This window comes from Takifugu flavidus, chromosome 4 (genome assembly GCF_003711565.1).
Source record: "Takifugu flavidus isolate HTHZ2018 chromosome 4, ASM371156v2, whole genome shotgun sequence".
Lineage (NCBI taxonomy): Eukaryota > Metazoa > Chordata > Actinopteri > Tetraodontiformes > Tetraodontidae > Takifugu > Takifugu flavidus.
Genome location: NC_079523.1, coordinates 10,215,461 through 10,235,306, shown reverse-complemented (window position 1 = coordinate 10,235,306; position 19,846 = coordinate 10,215,461). Strand labels below are relative to the sequence as shown.

At 45.2% G+C, this 19,846-nt stretch overlaps 5 protein-coding genes across 7 annotated transcripts; 4 read left to right on the top strand and 1 right to left on the bottom strand.

Moving 5' to 3' along the window:
- The first annotated feature begins 3,457 nt into the window (after positions 1–3,457).
- Positions 3,458–8,380, top strand: LOC130524584 (von Willebrand factor A domain-containing protein 1-like). 2 transcript variants are annotated; one of them, XM_057030847.1, is made up of 5 exons: positions 3,458–3,769; positions 6,181–6,717; positions 6,846–7,124; positions 7,200–7,475; positions 7,559–8,380. In XM_057030847.1, exons 1-5 carry the CDS (start codon positions 3,688–3,690, stop codon positions 7,870–7,872), a joined length of 1,488 nt encoding a protein of 495 aa, XP_056886827.1. In that variant the 5' UTR covers positions 3,458–3,687; the 3' UTR covers positions 7,873–8,380. The 2 variants fall into 2 exon arrangements, with proteins under 2 accessions (XP_056886827.1, XP_056886826.1); XM_057030846.1 differs by having other exon boundaries at positions 3,468–3,769; positions 6,178–6,717.
- A 324-nt stretch (positions 8,381–8,704) lies between these two features.
- Positions 8,705–10,461, top strand: LOC130524586 (olfactory receptor class A-like protein 4). Its single transcript, XM_057030849.1, has 4 exons — positions 8,705–9,337; positions 9,415–9,678; positions 9,809–10,054; positions 10,126–10,461. Exons 1-4 carry the CDS (start codon positions 9,062–9,064, stop codon positions 10,336–10,338), a joined length of 999 nt encoding a protein of 332 aa, XP_056886829.1. The 5' UTR covers positions 8,705–9,061; the 3' UTR covers positions 10,339–10,461.
- A 104-nt stretch (positions 10,462–10,565) lies between these two features.
- On the bottom strand, positions 10,566–11,940 carry LOC130524585 (olfactory receptor class A-like protein 4). Its single transcript, XM_057030848.1, has one exon. It carries the CDS (start codon positions 11,789–11,791, stop codon positions 10,772–10,774), a length of 1,020 nt encoding a protein of 339 aa, XP_056886828.1. The 5' UTR covers positions 11,792–11,940; the 3' UTR covers positions 10,566–10,771.
- A 721-nt stretch (positions 11,941–12,661) lies between these two features.
- On the top strand, positions 12,662–15,263 carry fndc10 (fibronectin type III domain containing 10). 2 transcript variants are annotated; one of them, XM_057029899.1, is made up of 2 exons: positions 12,662–12,951; positions 13,092–15,263. In XM_057029899.1, exon 2 carries the CDS (start codon positions 13,742–13,744, stop codon positions 14,711–14,713), a length of 972 nt encoding a protein of 323 aa, XP_056885879.1. In that variant the 5' UTR covers positions 12,662–12,951; positions 13,092–13,741; the 3' UTR covers positions 14,714–15,263. The 2 variants fall into 2 exon arrangements, with proteins under 2 accessions (XP_056885879.1, XP_056885878.1); XM_057029898.1 differs by having other exon boundaries at positions 12,662–13,456; positions 13,594–15,263.
- Positions 15,264–15,574: 311 nt separating this feature from the next.
- On the top strand, positions 15,575–19,751 carry ssu72 (SSU72 homolog, RNA polymerase II CTD phosphatase). Its single transcript, XM_057029900.1, has 5 exons — positions 15,575–15,868; positions 16,668–16,811; positions 18,163–18,302; positions 18,435–18,553; positions 18,671–19,751. Exons 1-5 carry the CDS (start codon positions 15,789–15,791, stop codon positions 18,770–18,772), a joined length of 585 nt encoding a protein of 194 aa, XP_056885880.1. The 5' UTR covers positions 15,575–15,788; the 3' UTR covers positions 18,773–19,751.
- The last annotated feature ends 95 nt before the right edge of the window (positions 19,752–19,846 follow it).

The following is a 19,846-nucleotide window of genomic DNA, read 5'->3' as shown; positions in this document are numbered from 1 at the left end:
TGTGCCCCCCCCCAGAGTCGTCACGACCATCTGCTTCTCCCCTTTTAAACACCCCACCGCAGTTCTCCGCCACCCCAGAGGCATCAAACAAACAGTTTCACTCCACCGCTGAACGTAAATCCCAGTTTTTCCGAGGAATCTTTTCCATTAGTTGACAGGGGCGATTAATTCACCTCTGTCTTCACAGAATCACCCGTCTGACTCTTTATTCCTGCTCGCAGGTGGCAGCGTCAGCTCACACCTGCATACCCGAACGCAACACCCTCATCTAACTACACAGGAATTCAACTGTTTTTATTTAACTGAGGACTAAGCTTTAGATAGATGGGCGACGAAAGGCTGGAGCTGCTCGATTAAAGATTTTGTGATTACAGCAAAGTCGTCTGAACAGTCAATATTGGTGATAAATAAGCAGCAGCGCTGTGCTAAAAGCCAGTAATTACAGAGTGGATCAGCGGAGCCGAGAAGTTTAGACACCAGCAGGAGCATATGTCCTCTCATCGGGTCCAGCTGCTGTGTCCAGCGCGTCCATCGTCCCTCGTGAAGGTCAACCACTCAACAAGGTCGTGGAGCAGGACTTTAAGTTGACCTGAAAAACTGTTGGCAAAGCAGAATCTGAAAGAGAGGCTGCTAGTAAAAAATAGAGCCTGTATTGATGTTTTTATCAACTAAGAAGCCTTTTAGTTTATTAAAATTTCCAACCGAAGTGACACCGCAAGCATAAAAATGAACTGCCCCACTTTGGTCAGCAAACCAACAAAAAGGATGACTCGTCCATGAAAGGTTAACTGAGAATGTGATTACTAATGACCTTTCATAGGCACATACACACACACACACACACACACACACAGGCACGCGTTCATGCAGACCCGCTGACATTTTAAAAACAAAATCTGATATTTTTTATCAGATGTTGAAGGGATATTTGCTGGCAGCAGCAGACGATTCTCCTCCGCTGAACATCTGGCTGGTCACACCGGCGAGGGGCCGCACAGGCTGAAAGCCTTGTTAGCGGACTGAAACACTGATTGAGCAGTCGAAGACGTTGCCAGGCGCTGTTGCAGCGACGTCATTTTCCTTTGATGTGAGTCCCTGATCAATAAAACAGACAACAAGCGAAGCGATGCGAAGGGCTTCATCACCCAGGGTAAAATAGCCGGTGTCCGTAATACCGACATTGAGTGACTTCTGGTTTAATTGTCTGTGTGTGTGTGTGTGTGTGTGTGTGTGTGTGTGTGTGTTTAGGATCAACATAATGAAACATCGTGTTTGGACAATCAAAGGTACTAGCTGATGTTATTTGGGCTCAACGCTGATGAGGCTGACTGACGGAGACGCTCAGACTGTTTAAATTGGAAGAAGCCAAATTGGCTCGACTTTTTAGCCAAACCTAATAATTACGAATGATTTTCCTTCCCGGCAGAGAATTTTCTTTCCTCCGTCTTTAAATGCATCAGCATGTTTCACTTCTCTAATCTTGCATATTAGCATCCACAGGCGCCTTAAATAATTAAATGGCTCACACTTTTCCACATCGCCCCTCTCAGGAGAGAGCGGTTTAAATCCATATAGATAATCAAGTGCGATTAGCATCACATCAATATTTAACAAACTCTCGTTCTACGCTCGTGCGTCCTTGTCTGGAATCGTGAAGGAAAAGCTGCTTCCTGCACGTTCTCCATCAGAGGCAGGCGGGCGACGCAGCAGCAGGTCCGGACAGGCCGCGGAGCGTCGGGGAGGAAGGAGGATGAGAGGAAGGCTCCATCCATCCATCCCTGGTGGCTCCTTATTAAGTAGAGGCCCATCAAATCGATAGCTGTATCGTTCCGTGTCGCGTGTTTAAGAGGCTGAAGAGGAAACTGCTATTTCCTGCAGCACCAGCACCGACGGTGAAGACACAGATGTGGCTCGAATGTTCCCCGACTCTGGTTTCATCTGTCTGTGTGTTCATGTTGCTCTTTGTTCTCTCTCTCTCTCTCTCTCTCTGACCTTCATTGTTACACACACACGTTCTCACCTCCCATGATGCTCCCTGATTCATGTGTGTATGGGTAAATATTTGTGCTGGACTGATTGCTGGTCCAGCGCCGGTGTGGTAGCCGTATTCCTCTAGCTTTCATCGTTAGAGGACTATACGGCAACGTGAAGCTGTTGTCGAAAGGTTGGAGTGAAAACATGACCTGCTACCTGCTAACATCCCAATAATTATTGCACTGCTTGGCTGAAATTGTCCCGTTCCGCTTACAAATCCTATTAATTTGTCAATAATAAGCAGCAGACGGCGTGAATGGAGCACCCGAAGCTCAAGGCAGCGTTTGGATAATGCGGGTCCACATATACTGTCGTTTAACTGGTCACAGTAACTGTAACTATGTGTCCTGTCTCATCCGAGCAGAACTGTTTTACAGCCTGATAAATGCTCCGTCGCAGGAGAGGAATAAGGAAATGAAGAGCAAATCTATAAGCTAGTTTTTTATTGGCTTGTGTGGTAATATGCAAAGTTGTTTTTTTTTAAAAAAGGGACAACCCCAAATGACTCAATGCTGGAAAAATAATAAGCAGATCCAATTTTGTGTGTTGCTTGTTATTACAGGAAGCTAGAGGCTAAATCATCCCTGCAGAGAAAAAAAAAACATATCCAATTGCAGCATTGTGAGATTGTTTACCCTTTTATGTTGGTGACATCAGAGCGTGACACATGAAAGACGACTTCTCAAACGAGAGCGCTCAGGGGAAACACGACACAACACGTAGGCCAACTTTTCTCAAGAATAAAACAGAGAATTCCAGTGTAATGAGGTCTCATAACATGTTATATCACGCTTGATGAACTGCACCCTCAACCGCTCATTTGTCTCATCTTCAAGCGATCACAACAATCCCCAGATTAGATTAGTTTTATTCTAATAATTACAATCTCTCTTCGGCTGCACTCTTTTGAGCATCGGGGCGTTTTCAGGAGGCGGCTGGAGCGACCAGAGATCAGTCTGGTATGTGAACAAAAATGTTTGATATCATTTATCAAACGTCTGAATCTGCAGGTTTACCCCCCCCCCCCCCCCCCCCCCCCCCTAATATCTGCAGCCAGGAGCCAGACTGAAGCTGGGGAAGGGAAAGCAACCTCAAACGTTCAGCACCTGAACTGAAGATTGTGAGTCATTTATGTGGATCTGCTGCTATTAGTGTGTCTTAAAATACAACCTAGGCCGGATCAGTGGATGAAGGTACTAAAGCGATGTCATCTCTCATTACTGGGGCTTCCCTGTCCTTTAAACAAGCTGGCAATTAAAACGGAGAACGAAATGCGCCGACAAAAGTTGCTTAACTTAAGAGTTTGCCTGAGATGTTTAATAGAGTCCCTCGTTTTCATGTGGGGGGGGAAAACAAAAGCAATTCATCGACACCAAGTGGATGGCGTCCACTTCCAGAAGGCCAACACCCAGGTAGAGGTGGCCCTTTATTTCCGGGCTGGGCTGCAGCAGGAGGAGGAGTGAGGTGATCTATAAAGAGGGAGAGGTGAGGAGACGGGAGGGGCATTAAAGGAACTCCCTTCAGCTGTTTACGACACATCAGAGATGGCGTCCAGGGGCTGACGCTGGAGCATCCAGGCCATGGACGCTGCTGACAGGTGATTTCTCCACCTGCTTTTGCCATAGTTCACGTCCTGCGTGGTGCTCAGAAAGGATGAGGGCCTTTTTAATTTGCTGCGCTTTTATCTGGGCGACCTTCCAGCAGAGCAACATGCAGCTTCCCATACCTGCAACAGGTAAGTTCAGGCCAGATAACGCTCCAACAGAGGAAATAAATCAAACTGTTTATCCATTAATATACCGCAGTACACAGAGATATCAGGTTCCAGAGTCCAGCGAAAAAGGAAGTTACAGTTTTTGCCCTGGATTAACCAGGAAAATTAATGATCAGTGACATTTTAATCAGTCACAACAAAGTGTTTTCATTTCTGCAGGTCGGCTCTAAACAGGATGTCACATGACCTACTGTAAATGATTGTGGGAGCATCCCATAATCACACTGTGTGCCAGTTTCTAAATCATGATATCAGGGCTAATGGGAGGGACTGGCTTTACTGCGGTTTATGAGTGCGTTCAGGCTGTCTGCAGCCTATTAAGGGAATTCTGTAGATATTTTTTTAATCTGCTAGTTTTAAGAATCAGTTGCCAAATGATGAGACGCTAAATGATCTCTGGATGATGCCGAACTGGCCTTCCCGTCCAGGTTTGAGCTTCATCTTGTTTGAGAAACTCCCAATTCAGAGGTAGAACACGTCCATAGATGCTCCTGCAGTCTAGAAGCGTGGACTGTGTCCTGTAATTAACAGTCTCCTCCATAAAAATCCATCCATCTGGAACATGCTGAATAACTCAACTCAGCTAAAATGTGACCGTTTGAAAACACACCCCCGAGCTTTGAAATACGGTCAGTGCAGCTCGTCTTGATGTGGGGTTCATCCTCTGACAGCTTCTCAGCACAGAACAAATTAACTTATTTTCCTTGAATATGAGCAGCTCTCTCTCCCCCTCTTCATGTCTCTCTGCCTTTTAGCTTCCTTTATTTACTTCCGGCTTTGTTTTTCCCTGAGTTTCATTATAATGTCAAATAACTCCTCCGATTGCTATTTCCTCTTGTTTCTTTCTGATTTCATTCACTGTCCCATCACAAAGGATTACAAATAAAGTCCAAAGCTGCAGTAAAATAATGGATTTGTGCTGCAGAGGAAATAAAGTGGAGAATTAGTGCATTAGCATACAGTTTTGGATCAGCAGATTTTAAAATGCAACACCAAATATACCTTTTTCTGCCTATTATAATAGGCTCGTGCGGGTTTAAAACAGAGAATGGGACATGTCCAAAGCTTCTATTTGAGTGGAAATGACAGCACATGCATCAAAAAAGAAAAGGGAGGATATGAGCCAAAGTTCTTTCCCAAACAGTTAAAGCAGCATAACTCCTGTAATTTAACAACCGATTAAAAATAAGAACATGATAGTGACCGACACTAAACAGGTGTTACAAGATATATCATGAGGTAGTTTAGTCTCAGGATGTACAGCCTAATCCAAAAGCCTTGACAGGTGTACCGATGACCCTGTGACAGAAACAGGAATAAGTAAACACAACTCCTGGATTCGACCGGTTTCCCTATAGAATATTATAAACAGTTCAGATATCTTTTGTCCAGGGACCTTTATTTAATGATCCCTTCCATCAACCTCTGATGAGGCTTTAATTACAATCATTACATCTGGATCTTTACAACCCTCTAACGATCAGAATATAAGTTTATTCGGTGTAGACTGCAAAATGCTGTAAAGCCAAAATGTTGGCCACTTGTTTAGAGAACATTTTGCCAGGTATTCGTACAGATCGAGTAGGGTTAATGAAAAATAGAGCATGAACAGATAATTTGCCTTCCAAGTGGAAACTGTTTACAGGAACATAAGCACAAATTTACACAGAATAAGATCATAGAAAGAGGTTCTTGGACCCCAGTAAGACGGAAAAGATCAGGCCTTGTTGTGGTGGAAATGTCAAAATGATGCTGTGCTACATTGTTGGTGAGAACCGAACACTTCTGGGTGTTTTTGTACATACTCTAAGTGATTGTTAAGAAAGAACCCCATCAGTCTGTCCCAGGCTGCCTTTACTGGTGATAAAGGACAGAGAACAAACGTACCAAAAGGGAAATTCTCTGATTTCATCGTTGGTCAGCAAGATGACGGCTGATTTACTTACCTCTGGTATTCTATTTGTATTTAATCTTGTTTAGTTTACTCATTTTATTTAGGTATTTTTCTGTCTCAGAACTTAGCGCCTTGATACTTCATTTATGTATAAAATCCATGTTTGCTTTTTTAATGAAGTAACATTGTGTGATTGTCATGCACAAAATTAAAAACTCCAATTAAAATCTAGAATTTTCTAAACAAAAACTGACATTTCTAACAAAAACCTTGGATAAACATAATTTATTGGTTAGATATTAGTGGCTAATTAATGGCATCAATGTGAAATGATTAGTCCAGTTTTCAGAATCTGCAATAAAGGTGAATAGGCTCCCTCAGTTCACTTAACGTTCATGTTACACATTTAGCTCCCATGTGATCCATTTGATCTCCACAACTTCACAAAATGATGCGTTTCTCCTTTTTCTTCCAGAAGCTAACTGCTGCGAAGGGGACATCCTCCTCTTGCTGGACTCTTCTGGGAGCGTAACAAACTACGAGTTCTCACGCTTCCTCCGCTTCTCGGCCACGCTTCTCCGCGTTTTCTCCCTTGGTCGAGGCCACGTGCGGGTCGGACTCCTGCAGGTGGGCACGGAATCCAACCTGGCGTTCGGCCTGGACGTCCACACTGACCAGAGGAGCCTGCAGAAAGCCCTGGAGAGGGTGCAGCAGCTGCAGGGAGACACCAACACCGAGAACGCGCTCAGGGACGCCCAGCAGCTTCTGCGAGCGGCAGGTGGGAACGTGCCCAGAATCTTGCTGTGGCTGACTGATGGTGCCAGCCCTGGAGACGTGGGCCAGGTGATGTCAGAGCTGAAGGCAGAGGGAGTCTTTGTGTTGGCTGTGTCTGCCGTGCACGGCAACTACCGGCTGCTGCGGGACGCAGTGTCGCCGCCTTCGGAGTCACATCTCTATGTTGTGGACATAGATGACATTGAAATCATCACAGAAGACCTGAGGGATGCCATCATTAGTATGTGTGTGTGTGTGTGTGTGTGTGTGTGAGAGAGGGTGTGTGTGTGTTTGCTATTAAGAACCTAAATACTCGTTCTGCTCTGACTGTTACTATCATTTATCATTCACGTCTTTCATATTTTCCAGAAATTATTCAGGCAAACCGCCTTCAAGTGGTCAACTTGACCCCCCGCACGGCCACACTTCAGTGGCGCCCCCTGCTGACAGCAACCACTGGTTACTATCAACTCCAGTATTACTCAGTCAGGAATCCCGCCATTGGGAGCCTGCAGTATCTGTCTGGTGACTCCATCTCGGTAGAACTGACCGACCTGGTTCCTGATACCGCCTACACAGCCACGCTTCTCCCAGGGCCCAACCAGAGGCTGTTTAACGCCCTCTCTGTTAACTTCTCCACTCCCTCTGGTAAGAGAATTCTCCGCTTTAGTTTGTGATCCTCAGGTTCTGCTGCTCACCAGCTCCCTGCCCCTCTTCCCGCAGAGGTGTTGGGCCCCACCGTGGTGTCTGTGCCAGACTCCGGCCCTTACCACATCCGTGTGGAATGGGGGCCTCCGCAGGTAGCTCAGGTGCTGCGATACACGGTGGAGTACAGTGCCTTTCCCAGTGGACGCGTCCACATGCTGACCTTGCAAAGCCAACAGAACTTTTCCTTATTGACCGGGCTGGTACCGGCCACTCAGTACCTGGTGACGGTCAGTGCTCTGTACGCAGGAGGGAAAGAAAGAGCCATGTCTGTGAGGGCATGCACTAAAGAGGGTATGTTGGTTCAGAAAGGTTGTGGTGGTTCCTCTTCCCCTTCACCGTTTAGCATTTCTTTTTTTTCTTTTTTCTTTTTACAGCAACAGCAGCTCTGCCTGCCCTGCTGGACCTGCAGCTCAGCCCGGTGCCGCAGCAGGATCTGTGGCAGGTGACATGGCAGGCCCATCAGGAACACCTAAAAGGCTACTGGCTGACGTGGGAGCAAGATAAGCCCGTCGACTCCATCTCAAAGCCCTCCGCCCTCTACTTACCTCCCACAACTGGAGCAACTCACCTGTCGCACGTGTCACCGAGCAGTCGGGTGTGCATGTCTCCGGTGTACAGCTCCGGCCGTGGAGACGGGATCTGCTGCTCCGCAGAGAAACCCTCAGATTGGCGCAGAACATTCCCTTAAATATGCCGTAATACACTTTAAATGACTGAAATTGATGATTTTTGTTGTATTTAAATTCAAGGTCGTCCTGTGGCCTGTGGAACTAAGTCAATGCTTATTTATGAAAAGTATGTGTTAAATTATCAATGATGTCAATCCCACCTAATTTTTGACATTCATGAAATATATGTTATTATCGTGAGTGTATGCATTGCTGAGGGTCTGTTTTATAACAAACCCATATAGTGCTTCTCTCATAATAATAATAATAATAATAATAATAATAATAATCTACCTTCGCCGATTTTTTTACTCATTATTTAGCTGTTTATACTGCCATCTTGTGGTTATTTAATATTATTCCAATGACAATCCAAATCAGACCGACTGAAAACATCACATTTTAAATTATATTACTGACTTAAAATATTCTTTAAAACAATGTATTGAAAACTAAAAGTATAATTGTGTCATATTTGAACTAGCTTATTTGTCCAGCATCTGTTTATTAGAATAATGATTTATAAGATTTATTTTTTAATCTAAATGATTACCCATTCCATTGAACTGGTTACTGGTTGTTTCATGACATTCCAATGAGATTGGAACGTAGCTTTTTAAGAAAAAAGGATAAATGGAGGGATTATTAGTTGATTCATTAACTGGTTTAATACAAACACTTGTGCTCTTAAGTTTTGAACTTTAAGAAAGTGCATCTATCCATTTTGTCATAAACAAGATTAATTTATAACAGAGATGAGAAACTTTATGAGATTAAATGATAAAATCAGATTAATGATAATCTTTGTAGTTACTTATCAATGACGGTTTCCACTTCCCACAGGAGGATGGGCTAATAAATGAAGTTGCAAAGGAAGCACTTTTCAGGGAAGCAGATAAATCCCTTGTGTTTTATTAAACTGCATCTCGCGCTCCCAAAGCATAAAAGCTATTGCTTTTAGCATTTTGGAGGCACCTGGTTGGCAGAGACAGCTCTACTGCTGTGATGACACGGTTACCATCACCACCGGACCCTTCTCTGACTGCTCTGCACAAGCAAGCGGAGGACCTACATGGGTGCTTCACAGAGAAACCGCTCTTTTCTTGAGAAACTGGATTCCATTCAAACTTTGAGCAGTAAAGTAAGGATGGAGCGTGCGTCAAGCCTTTACATCAGCTGTTAAAAACTGTTTCAGTGACAAGAGTGATCATGGCGGTGAATTCCATGAATGAAGATGAAATGGAGCTCGTGGGGATGGGACTTCGTGTCTCTGTGTCCCCTTTTCAAACGGCATTTTACATTTTCCTGGTGTTAATGGGAATTTTGGGCAACACCACTGTGGTGGGGGTGATTGGCAAGAGCATCATAATGGACCGAGGTGGGGGACGAAACTCGGACATCATCATCGTCAACATGGCCCTGTCCAACCTGCTGGTTTCACTGATGAGGAACATGCTTCTGATCCTGTCAGATATAGGACTGGAGGTACGTCCCGGACGCAGGTGGTAGATTTCACAACTGTTGCAGATGAGAAGATGCATGTGCTGTGGTCTGTTTCACAGATGTACTCCTCCAAAGAGTGGTGCCAGTTCCTCATGGGTGTCTGGGTGTGGTTACGGTCAGTAAACGTGTGGTCGACGCTCTTTCTTAGCGCATTCCACCTGCAGACGCTCAGGCGTGTGGCTCCCATGGCTGTCAACGTCCCTGGGTCCCGAGGAGCCCCTAAGATCCTGCTCATGAATCTGTTCCTGATCTGGTTTATCAACTTGCTTTACTCCATCCCTGCTCATGTCTTCTCCACCATTGGCAACATCAACAGCACAGAAGTGAGACCGTGGAATTTTATTTACATTATAACATAATCTCTTAAAAATTCAATAAAGATTGCAAAGGTGGCGCTTCTTTCACCTTTCTTCCATCATGCACTGACTGAACTCTCTTCTTCTCCTCTCCCAGACCTTAATGCTGGTGAGCAGCACAACACGCCCCCTGCTGGGGTGTATCTGGAACTTCCCCACCAGGTTCAGCGGCCTGGCCTACGCAACCACGTCTATGGTGCTCCATGAAATTGTTCCTATAGTCCTCATGGCTTTAACCAACCTGGGCTCCCTTTACACACTCTACACCCACAATGGGATGCAGAGTTCGGTGCAGGATGCGCCCGTCATTAAACGGGTGCCTGCTGAGAGGAGAGCGGCCAAGGTAAAAGCCACATTTGAAAGTTTTGATCCACATTTCATCAGGTGTTGACTCCTCGGACCTGTTTTTTCCAGGTGATTCTAGCTCTCATCGTGCTGTTCATTGCATCTTGGGGAACCAGCATCATCTCTGTTAACTATTTCAACTACAACCAAGGCTCCTCGGCTGAGTTTCTGCTGGTGATCGCTCGCTTTGCCAACATTATCTTCATTGCCATGTCTCCTGCTGTCCTGGCAGTCGGTCACCGAGGCCTGCGGACTTTCTTCAAATCTCTTCTTGCCCACTGACCAAAAAAATAAAAAAAAGCAGCTTACCGACAGTACAGTTTTTAAAAACATTATGTTTATGGTTGTACATAAACGCATTCAATCTCAGTATCTGCTGTTTCCACCAATAAAAGAAATAAGGCAGTTTGCAGGTTTGTCTTTTGTGACAGATGAAACGATGTTTCCAGAGGCTGAATTCTTCACAGTCTGAAGACATTTTGGATTCTGTTTTTCAGGACATTAATGCTTCAATATACTTGACAACAAATGATGCAGCACGTTTTGCTCTGTGCAAGGAATATATACATTTAGGCTTCAAAGGTTTATAGATCAAATCTGGAAATATTTCAGTAAATTTATTAGTTACTGTGAGAGATCAAAAGCTAATATTGTGGCAAAAACAATGGGAATTCAGCTAAATCTTATATGCCAAGGCAGGCATCTCTGTAGTACTTTATTGTTTATGCTGAACAAAGGAAATAATTTTTGCTGCTCTTGTGTTTGGGGGATCATCTTCACTGCGGCCTTTAAAACACTGACACCAGCCCAGCATCATACTGGAGATCCTTCGCCGTAGCTTGCTGTGTCCCAGAGCCACCACCATGGGGCTGAACCCCACAAACAGAGAGGCAGAAAAGTGAGCCACAGTCAGAAGCCCCTCGGCGTGGTGTCCTCTGTCATGGTTGTAATATGTTACCGCGGCGACCTGCAGCACCCAGCAGACGACGAAAAGCGAGACCAGCAGCATGATGACTTGCGCCGCTTTGCGTTCGGTGGAGAGGTGCTTGTCCAGCTCCACGTGGGAGCCTCCAGGCTGGCTGCTGGACATAACAGCTCGGATGTGCTTCGCCAGGGCGTGCAGGGTGGCCAGGTTGGTGCAGACCATCAGCACCAGCGGCAGCACCTCATTGAGGGCCAGCGAGGCGGAGGCGAATGCGGAGCCCTGCTGGGCGGTGGGGAACTCCCAGATGCAGCCCAGCAGGGGTCTGGTGGTGCAGCTGATCACCATCAGTTCTACAGTGGCGTTCCCGTGCACGTGAGTGCTGTAGATCAGAGCTGGGATAGAGAAGGCCAGGTTTAGCCCCCAAACCAGCCCTAAAATCACCCACATGCGCCGCCTCTCACGCCGCTGCATGTCAGGCCCCATGTAGAGACGCTGCCGTTTGAGGGTGGTGCAGTGGAAGATGCTGAGGGCCAGAGTCAGCCAGCAGCCCACAGCCCGCCACCACACCCACAGCAGCATGAAGACCTGGCACCATCCTGGAGACAGAGACACATCCGAGCCCAGGTCAGACACGAAGATGGGCACCGTGCGGAACAGTGAGGTCAGCAGGTTGGCCAGAGACAGGTGCACCAGAATGGTGTCAGAGAGCGGGAGCCTCCGAGAAGCACTCTGAAAGGCAGCCTGCAAAACCTGAACCAGAACAGACCCCAAAATAACACTGACGTCTACCTCAATCAGCACATCAAACATTCCACACTATCTCACCACATGGATGACCAGGAAGTTCCCCAGGATGCCAGAAAAGACCAACAGTCCAAATAAAATAGCATCTACGGTGAGGACCTCAGACATGGCGTCACCTTCCACGGGGCGACATGGTTCCTTTCTCTGCACCTCCAATGGGGAGATGCTGCCGACGGCTTGTGTTTTATATGGACAGAGAGGCGAACAACAAGATGATGTTACTCATCCTTTGTTGCTGAACACACTCAAGGTCAATTTAGCCTGATGTCGGTGCATGACTCGGCATTTTCCCCCTTCGTGGGTCACTGCAGGTTTAATGCTAACCATCATTTATTTCCGTTGTGGTTGCATGTGTATCACCAGTCACACAGCTTAGTGGTCTTGCCAGATCTGCTTCCTTACTGGATGTATTGAGAGCAAAATTTTGACAGACAGGCAAAATTTGGCTGCTTGACAGTAGAACAAAAGATGGATTGGATTGTACAGCGGGACGACAAAGGAAGGGTTTAAAAAGAGGCTCTATGTTATCGAATGATAAACAAACACAAAAATACTCAATGTGTCAGTAATTTATAAAAAACATAATTATTTTTTGTTGACTTATTCTTGAAAAATATTATAATTTTTAAAAAGGACAGCTTTGATTTCTCACATTTCCCTCTATTTTCTTGCCTTCTCGATCAGCATTTAACTGATTTGCTGCTTTGACGTTGTTGTTTTATCCACGAAGGAAGAAAAAGCCAGACTGAATCATTAAAACACAAGGAAGACTTTATTGACTCTTTAGCTTGTATCTGTGATCATCATGTACGCGGCGGTGCCATCTCCAGGGAACAGCCTGTTCCACTGACGCAGCACTTTTCCCCTGATATCAGCACGCTGCCATGATGCCGTTTGTTTACTGGGCTGCTTCTCTCATGGGGGCGAGTCTATTATTGCTTTGTATTATATCACGTAAGCGCTTAAAATGATTATTAAATTACGGTTTTCTCGGATGAGGCAGCGGTACCTTTGGGTCACCATTTTCAGACATTACTGCAGCCTCCTTCTCTTCTGCATACCCAGTATAGAAACGCCCAACACTCACATCAGTGAAACCTCGACACAACTTAATTTGCTTCTCTTTGCACAGCCTGTTGCAGGTGCACAATTGCACCAACAAATCGGTGAGCTGATATATCTGCTTTGTTACATTTCTTAAAGGCGTCAGCTTAAAACGGCAGCAAGAGTGAGATTCAAAGGAAAGCTTTGAGAACTCTTGTCAAAAGTATTGAATGCGTGTTTGTGTCTCTATTGTGTATTCTAGATTTCCCGTTTGAAACCGCTGCAGGACCAGCCGAACTGCAGCCCTCGGACCGTGCAGAGACTGGTGGGGATGAACCAAAAATAAAAAATATCAGATGGTGCAGAAAGTTCGGCTGAAACGGTGCATCTGTTGTCCGCACCGCTCCTGTTGTCTCTGTTCTTGACACACACCTGGAGCGCTGTGTGGGATGATGACTCACACACCAACTACTGATGACCACAACTATTTTGTGCACGCACCCACGCTCCCAAGCGCGCTACAGCTACGTGAACTCTCGGCGTCAGAAGCCTGCACGCGGGGCCAGGCGGAAAGAAGAGCGCAAAATCCGGCGACGCGGCAGGACGACTCCATTCCCACCCAGACAAGTAAGTGTTGTTGTTCGGGAAATCGGGAACCTGCGCCAGCTAACAGGCTTTGATGCAAAAACGACCCTTTATCAAGGTCATACTCGGATGTCTGACTGGCTGCATGCCCTCGTCATTAAATGTCATTTCTGCCGCAGAAGCGGACCCTCTCCGACCCTCCATGGATGCTTTATCTCGATTTGTGCCGCCTAATCCGTGTGCGTTGAGGCAGAGCTGATCTTGTGCCTTCGGTCGTCGCCCATATGATTCACTGTGACAGAATATAATTCGACGACAGGAAGTGACATGAAAAGCCCACAGTCTCTGATCGCCTTGTCGGCGCTCCTTCTGTTCACGTCACACCAGAGAGCCGCGTCTGGTCACAGCAGCCCAGCATCATCCACGCCGTCCCCATCATCGGAGGAGAGGGGCAGGAATAACTTGGGGACGCCCCAAAACTGGGTCAGCGAGAGTAATCGCAGCATCTCTTATGGCAAACAAAGCCACGGCAGGAGAACATCAGCAAAGCCTGAAGAAACAAGCAGGACTTCTTCAAATACCAGAAAAGGCATCGTTTCTACTGTGATTCATGAAAGCCCAGGAGCAGGGGCGTCACCGCTGTGTGCCTACAGAGTGATGGAGGGGGGAATCGGGGGAAAGTTGTGTTTTCGTCACACCCTGCATGGCTACAAGTGTCATAAGGGAGACTGCAGGACAGTGTTGACTATGGAAAACCTGGTGGCGAACATACTCATCAATGGCAGCGTGCTGTTACAGTGGCAGCAGGATAAAGCGAACACAGCCGCTGAAGATGGCACCGCTGTGGGGATGAGCAGCAGGGGACCTGGGACAAATTTAACAAAAGAGGAAAGACTAAGAGGGGGCGCTGTCGGTGGGCATGGCCGCAGACGCCGGGGCTATGAGCTGAGCTGCTGGTGGAATGGAAGTTACACTCAGTTCGAGTGTGCCGGCGTCCTTCTTGGACCAGGCTGCAGAGACTTCCTCCTGACTGAGCTGCATGAGAGGATCCCTTACCGCATCTGCCTGCGCTCCCTGGCTCGTTCCAGTCCACCTCAGGAAGTAGACCGGCAGAACTGTGTGGAGTTCACCTTGTCTCCATCTGGGATGCAGGACATTGTCATTGCCATGACAACAGTGGGGGGAGCTATTTGTGTGATGCTGGTCATCATTTGCTTGCTGGTGGCATACATCACAGAAAACATCATGAGTCCTACAACACAGCACACTTACTCCTACCGCACCCGTACGCATCACTGATGCAATATCTAACGTTCCCCACGACAACGTCTAATCCCTCCTCACCAGTCATACTTATTTCCAGTCAGCCATATAATGTACACATGTTGTTTAAATAGAATTGAAGCACAATCTACTGTGGCTCTGCAAATAACATGCCTTGTTAACCTCTGCAATGATGCACTGAACCAAAAGTACTGAAATAACACAGGAGTTTACTTTGTTTTTTTTGTTTTTTTTAAATTAATCGCGTCTGTCAGTCTGTGTAGTGGCAGCTTATATAGAGCAATACAATGACATGCTTGCACCAGGAACAGTGGTCGTTTACCAAATGTGCATTCTGGGTACATGTACAGACTAGTCTTGTTTTTGTCCCTAACATGAGAAAATAAAACTTAACAGTGACATTAACCCATTTGACTAACTCACAATGTTTTTCTCTGTTATTGGCAGATAATTGACACACATGCTTTTGGGTTTTTTTAAATGGCAGTCCCGTCTGTTGCTGATTCTCTTCTTACTGTGCCATTAGAATGCCTGTGTCATGGCTTAATAAATTATAAAGAGGTCATTTCTAGACGTCACAGTTGTTCTTATCTTTGTGTTGATAATCAATTTTGCCATCACTAAGAATTTATCAGACTGTAACAGGTAAACGGCTTCTGAAAGCATGAGTACACAGAATATTCCACAGACCTCATGTTTACCAGAAGATATTCAGGGGGGTTTAATATTGATTCTTTAGTAACAGAATTCCAACTTTAACCTTTGACCAACTTTAACCTTTAACCATTTTATAAAGACACGGCAAAGGTGAAACGTGTGCGGCATCACGATGCGCCTCTTGAACAGAAGGGGGCGGTATACGCTGGTAACGCCGGGAAACCCGGAAAGAGGAAGAAGGCGCACAAACGGCTCCGCCATTTTAACTTCCTGCCTAGTAGTAGCCGAATCAAGCACGCAGTAATAGTTGTCGTCGATTTTCTTTACTTTGCATAACAAATTGGGGTTTTCGAATATTCTTTCCTCACAGTACCAACGCTATTAATTCGTCGTCAGCCGCGCGTATTTGTTAGTTCCATCCAAGAGAGTCGCAATGCCGAGCCACCCGCTGCGTGTAGCGGTTGTGTGCTCTAGCAACCAGAACCGCAGTATGGAAGCGCACAATATTCTCAGGTAAAGATGACCCAACGGGAAAAGAAGATCGTGGAACCAACGATGAAGTGATCGCAGTATTTGTGGTTTCTGGGTCGTTCTTTGCACCGATCTTTGGTGATCATGTCTCCTCCACCGGGCCCACCGGGTCCAAGAGAGTCGCAATGCCGAGGAACAATGGACCCGGCCCTGCGTCCTGTTCACAGTCTAGCTTACTTTTCACACGGTGTATCTGGCTGTCATATGTATTTTATGCCAGATGATTATTATTTTTTCTTTTTTGAGTGTGAGGATCTTTTTGGAGGGGGGGGGATTCTTTGATTATGTCAGTTCTTAATTTCACCCCCACAGCGCCCCCTGTAGAAGAGAGGGTGCAAATGCACCTTAGATTCTAGGCGTTTGATCCACTATCATCCAGATTTCATCTTTAGGAAACATGCGCCTCTAGTGCGGTGCAGTACCCTGGATTGCCTTTGGTTATTAGAAATACATCTGGTTATTCCTATCATCAAGGGGCTTGTCCTCAGAGAGGCTGCTGCTATTCTACTTTAATTCTTTCCCATTTGTTCTTAGTGTTCTAAAATAGAATTGATGGTGTATTTGAGGGTTCCATCATCTATTTGATTGTACTGCATATTTGAGCTGAGAGACTTTCAAATGTTTTGGAAAAGCCGGTACTCAAAATAATTAGAAACGTGGTGGTTGTACATGTATCCAAATCCAGCGAGATGAGGCAAAATGCAAGTCACTTTGTGTCGCCTTTGTTTTTGCTGCAAATCAATATGTAATTTGCTGTCTTATTCTTTTCGTTTTTTTGCAGCAAACGAGGATTTGACGTACGATCATTTGGGACGGGGTCTCATGTGAAGCTACCTGGTCCGACCCCGGATAAGCCAAATGTGTATGACTTCAAAACAACATATGTACAGATGTACAACGACTTGGTCCGCAAGGACAAGGAACTGTATCCCCTTCTCACGCACTTCTCCACACATTCGCACACGCACACAATTTGCATCAAAAACTGGACGCCAGTCAAGTAAACATGGCCCATGCATTCTATAGACGGGGCTCTTTCTTGGAGTTCATCCAGTGTGGTGACTTTTGGACAGCACAACACATGGGACTGCATCAATGGGTAACACACATGCAGGGATTTTAAATCTGTTAGACGCGGTGTAATAAACCTTAAGGACAGTGGTAAACAGCAGAAAGTGCAGTTTGAATATAAAAGGTTGTCTATGAGCAGATGGTTGCTGTTACTAGTAGAGTAAACGTATCGTGACATATATTTCCTTTAAAAAAAAAAAAAAAGGTAATTACAACACTGAACAAAAGCTAGCTCCAGGAAAGGTGAAAAAGTATTCAAGCAGGTATGAACATTTTACTGTACAACAATAATGGAAATCTTAAAGGTTTTATTAGACCTTTGACATTATTGGCTGTATTCTAATCCTGCAGTAACCACTTCCCTTGGTATCTTACAATTATCCCCGTGCATCAGGAGCCTGGTGCTAATTGTAGCACTCAAAAGTACCCTGATGTGAAGTCTAGTGTAAATGCTGCAGGTTACAGAGTTCTTCCACAGAGATTCTTTATTTTATTTTCGTACTTGTATTATTGCTGTGTTTTTACTATGTTTCAGGTTGAAATTGGATTATATGCAAATCCCTAAATACCCTTTATAAACGAAGCTTAACGAACACCGGTGCTGAGTGCTTAATATGTGTTGAGCACCCCCTCACGTGGTTAAGGTGATGTATTGCACAATGTTATTTAGTTGTCTCATTCCGATGTAACGTGGGCGGAGAAAAATGTACTCTGTCTCTTAAACATAAACTCAACATTTTGTATTCATGACTTGGCATGGATTTCTTTAAAATTTAGCTCATGGTAGGTGACTGGTTAACGAGAAAGCGTTCACATATGCTGCCCAGAGAACTCAAACCCATCAGAGGAGTGCTTAGTTACTTTAATCTTGCCATACATTATTTGTCAGTGCATCACATGACATAAATATTAGAGTACTGGGTTGCACTGAACGTTAACATTCCCCCCCCCCCCGTTTAAAATTAATGCGTTGTAATATATCCGTGTGCCACCAGAGGGCGCTGCCGCGCGCTTTCAAAGCCACTCCGTGAAACTGAATGGCCTCATTCATAAAAACGCACTGAATAACCTCAACATATGCACGTGTTTGTTACCCATCCAAAAACAATATATCCTGTTGATGAAATGCCCATCTCTTATGAATGCACTGTTCTCTCAGTTGTCTTTCCTGCTCCTTGCTTTTGTTCCTTGACCTCACTCTTCAGATACACACAGAACGGCATTTTGCACATGCTGGACCGCAACAAACGCATTAAAACAAAGCCTGAGCGCTTTCAAAACTGCAAGGACAGGTTCGACCTGGTCATCACCTGTGAAGAGAGAGTCTATGACCAAGTGGTGGAGGGTGAGGTTTCTCTTATTAAATGTGGCTGTGAATGATAAATCAGAAACTGCAAAAAAAAAAAACAAAAATCTACTTCTATGACCACGATTAGCCCGAGTTTCTACAGTTTCTCCAACCTTTGCTGTTCTTCAGATCTGAATTCAAGAGAGCAGGAGACTCTGCAGCCTGTTCACGTCATCAATGTAGATATTCAGGATAACCACGAGGAGGCCACGCTGGGCGCCTTCCTCATCTGTGAGCTGTGTCAGTGTGTGAGTGTCTCCCACCAACACTTGGTCAATGCCATTGTACATTCACAGCATTTTGAAAAGAACAACTCAAAAAAAACAACTAATTTTTTAAATGTGCTTCCATTTCTAACCCTGCAGATCCAGCACACAGAAGACATGGAGAACGAAATAGAGGAGCTCCTCCAAGAGTTCGAGGAGAAGAGTAACAGGCCTTTCCTTCACACCGTCTGCTTCTACTGACACACATCACAACTGCAATAAACAGAACCAAATTACAATCAGTTTGTGGACACGCACAGCTCCTCAGTTTACAGCACCGTGCATACGCAGCATCTTCAGTCCAGGACCTCAGAAATGGCTGCTTTTGGACAGGATAGTGATATTTTATTTTATTTTCTCCTCTGTTGAGAGGATGGACTTGCTGCTCTGCCTTTCCCCCGCTGGGTGAAAGGTTAAAGTCGTCCTCCACCCCAGTCATGAAACGTCACCTGTCATCTCCTCAGGGAGGACCACAAATCTCACCTCTGGATCTCTGGCTCCTTCAGAGATCACGATGATCATCTAACTTTATACGGATTTAAATCTCCTGATATATGAATAGATTAATTTGCGCTTATTTGTAAAATTGAATTTCTTTTGAGTGACTGCAAATGTGGAAAATGGAGTATGTTTATGTACAACTATATGTAGATATGGATAATTTAGAGTGTTGATGGCTGAGAGAACCCAAGGATCTGCCCTCATTTTGTTTCCAGTATGTGTTAATATTTAAACACAACCCCCCCCCCCCCCCATTTTTATTGTAAATACTTGATGCATTGTAATGATTTGTAAGCTGCGAGTTCATCTCAGAGTGCCTGATTTTGTGTAGAACCTACAAAATGAAAAATTGACTCATTATTTGCTCAGAAGTGACAAATTCATAGCACAGCAAGACAAAAGAAACCTGAACAGATCTGGAAGATGGAAGACAACAGCTCAGGATCTAAAACATCTGCCTAAACTTTTAATTGAACAGCCTCCAGCTGTTTATCGATCGGGCGACTGCAGATGACGCGAACTCTCGAGATTATAAAGGACAAGCGTGAAGATTCGTCAGTGGGCCATGAAACGTGCAGCTGTGAAGTCTGGGTCCATCGTTCAATCACATTTAGCTCGATTTCATTTTATTGTATGTACGGAAAATAAAAATGGGCATTTTTGAAGCCATCAGACTTAACGGCGCTCATTTTCCTCTTTGATTACATCACAACTTTATTTCCAGGCAAGATCGTGTATATTTACCTACCCGACACTTCAGTGTTAGTTTAATTT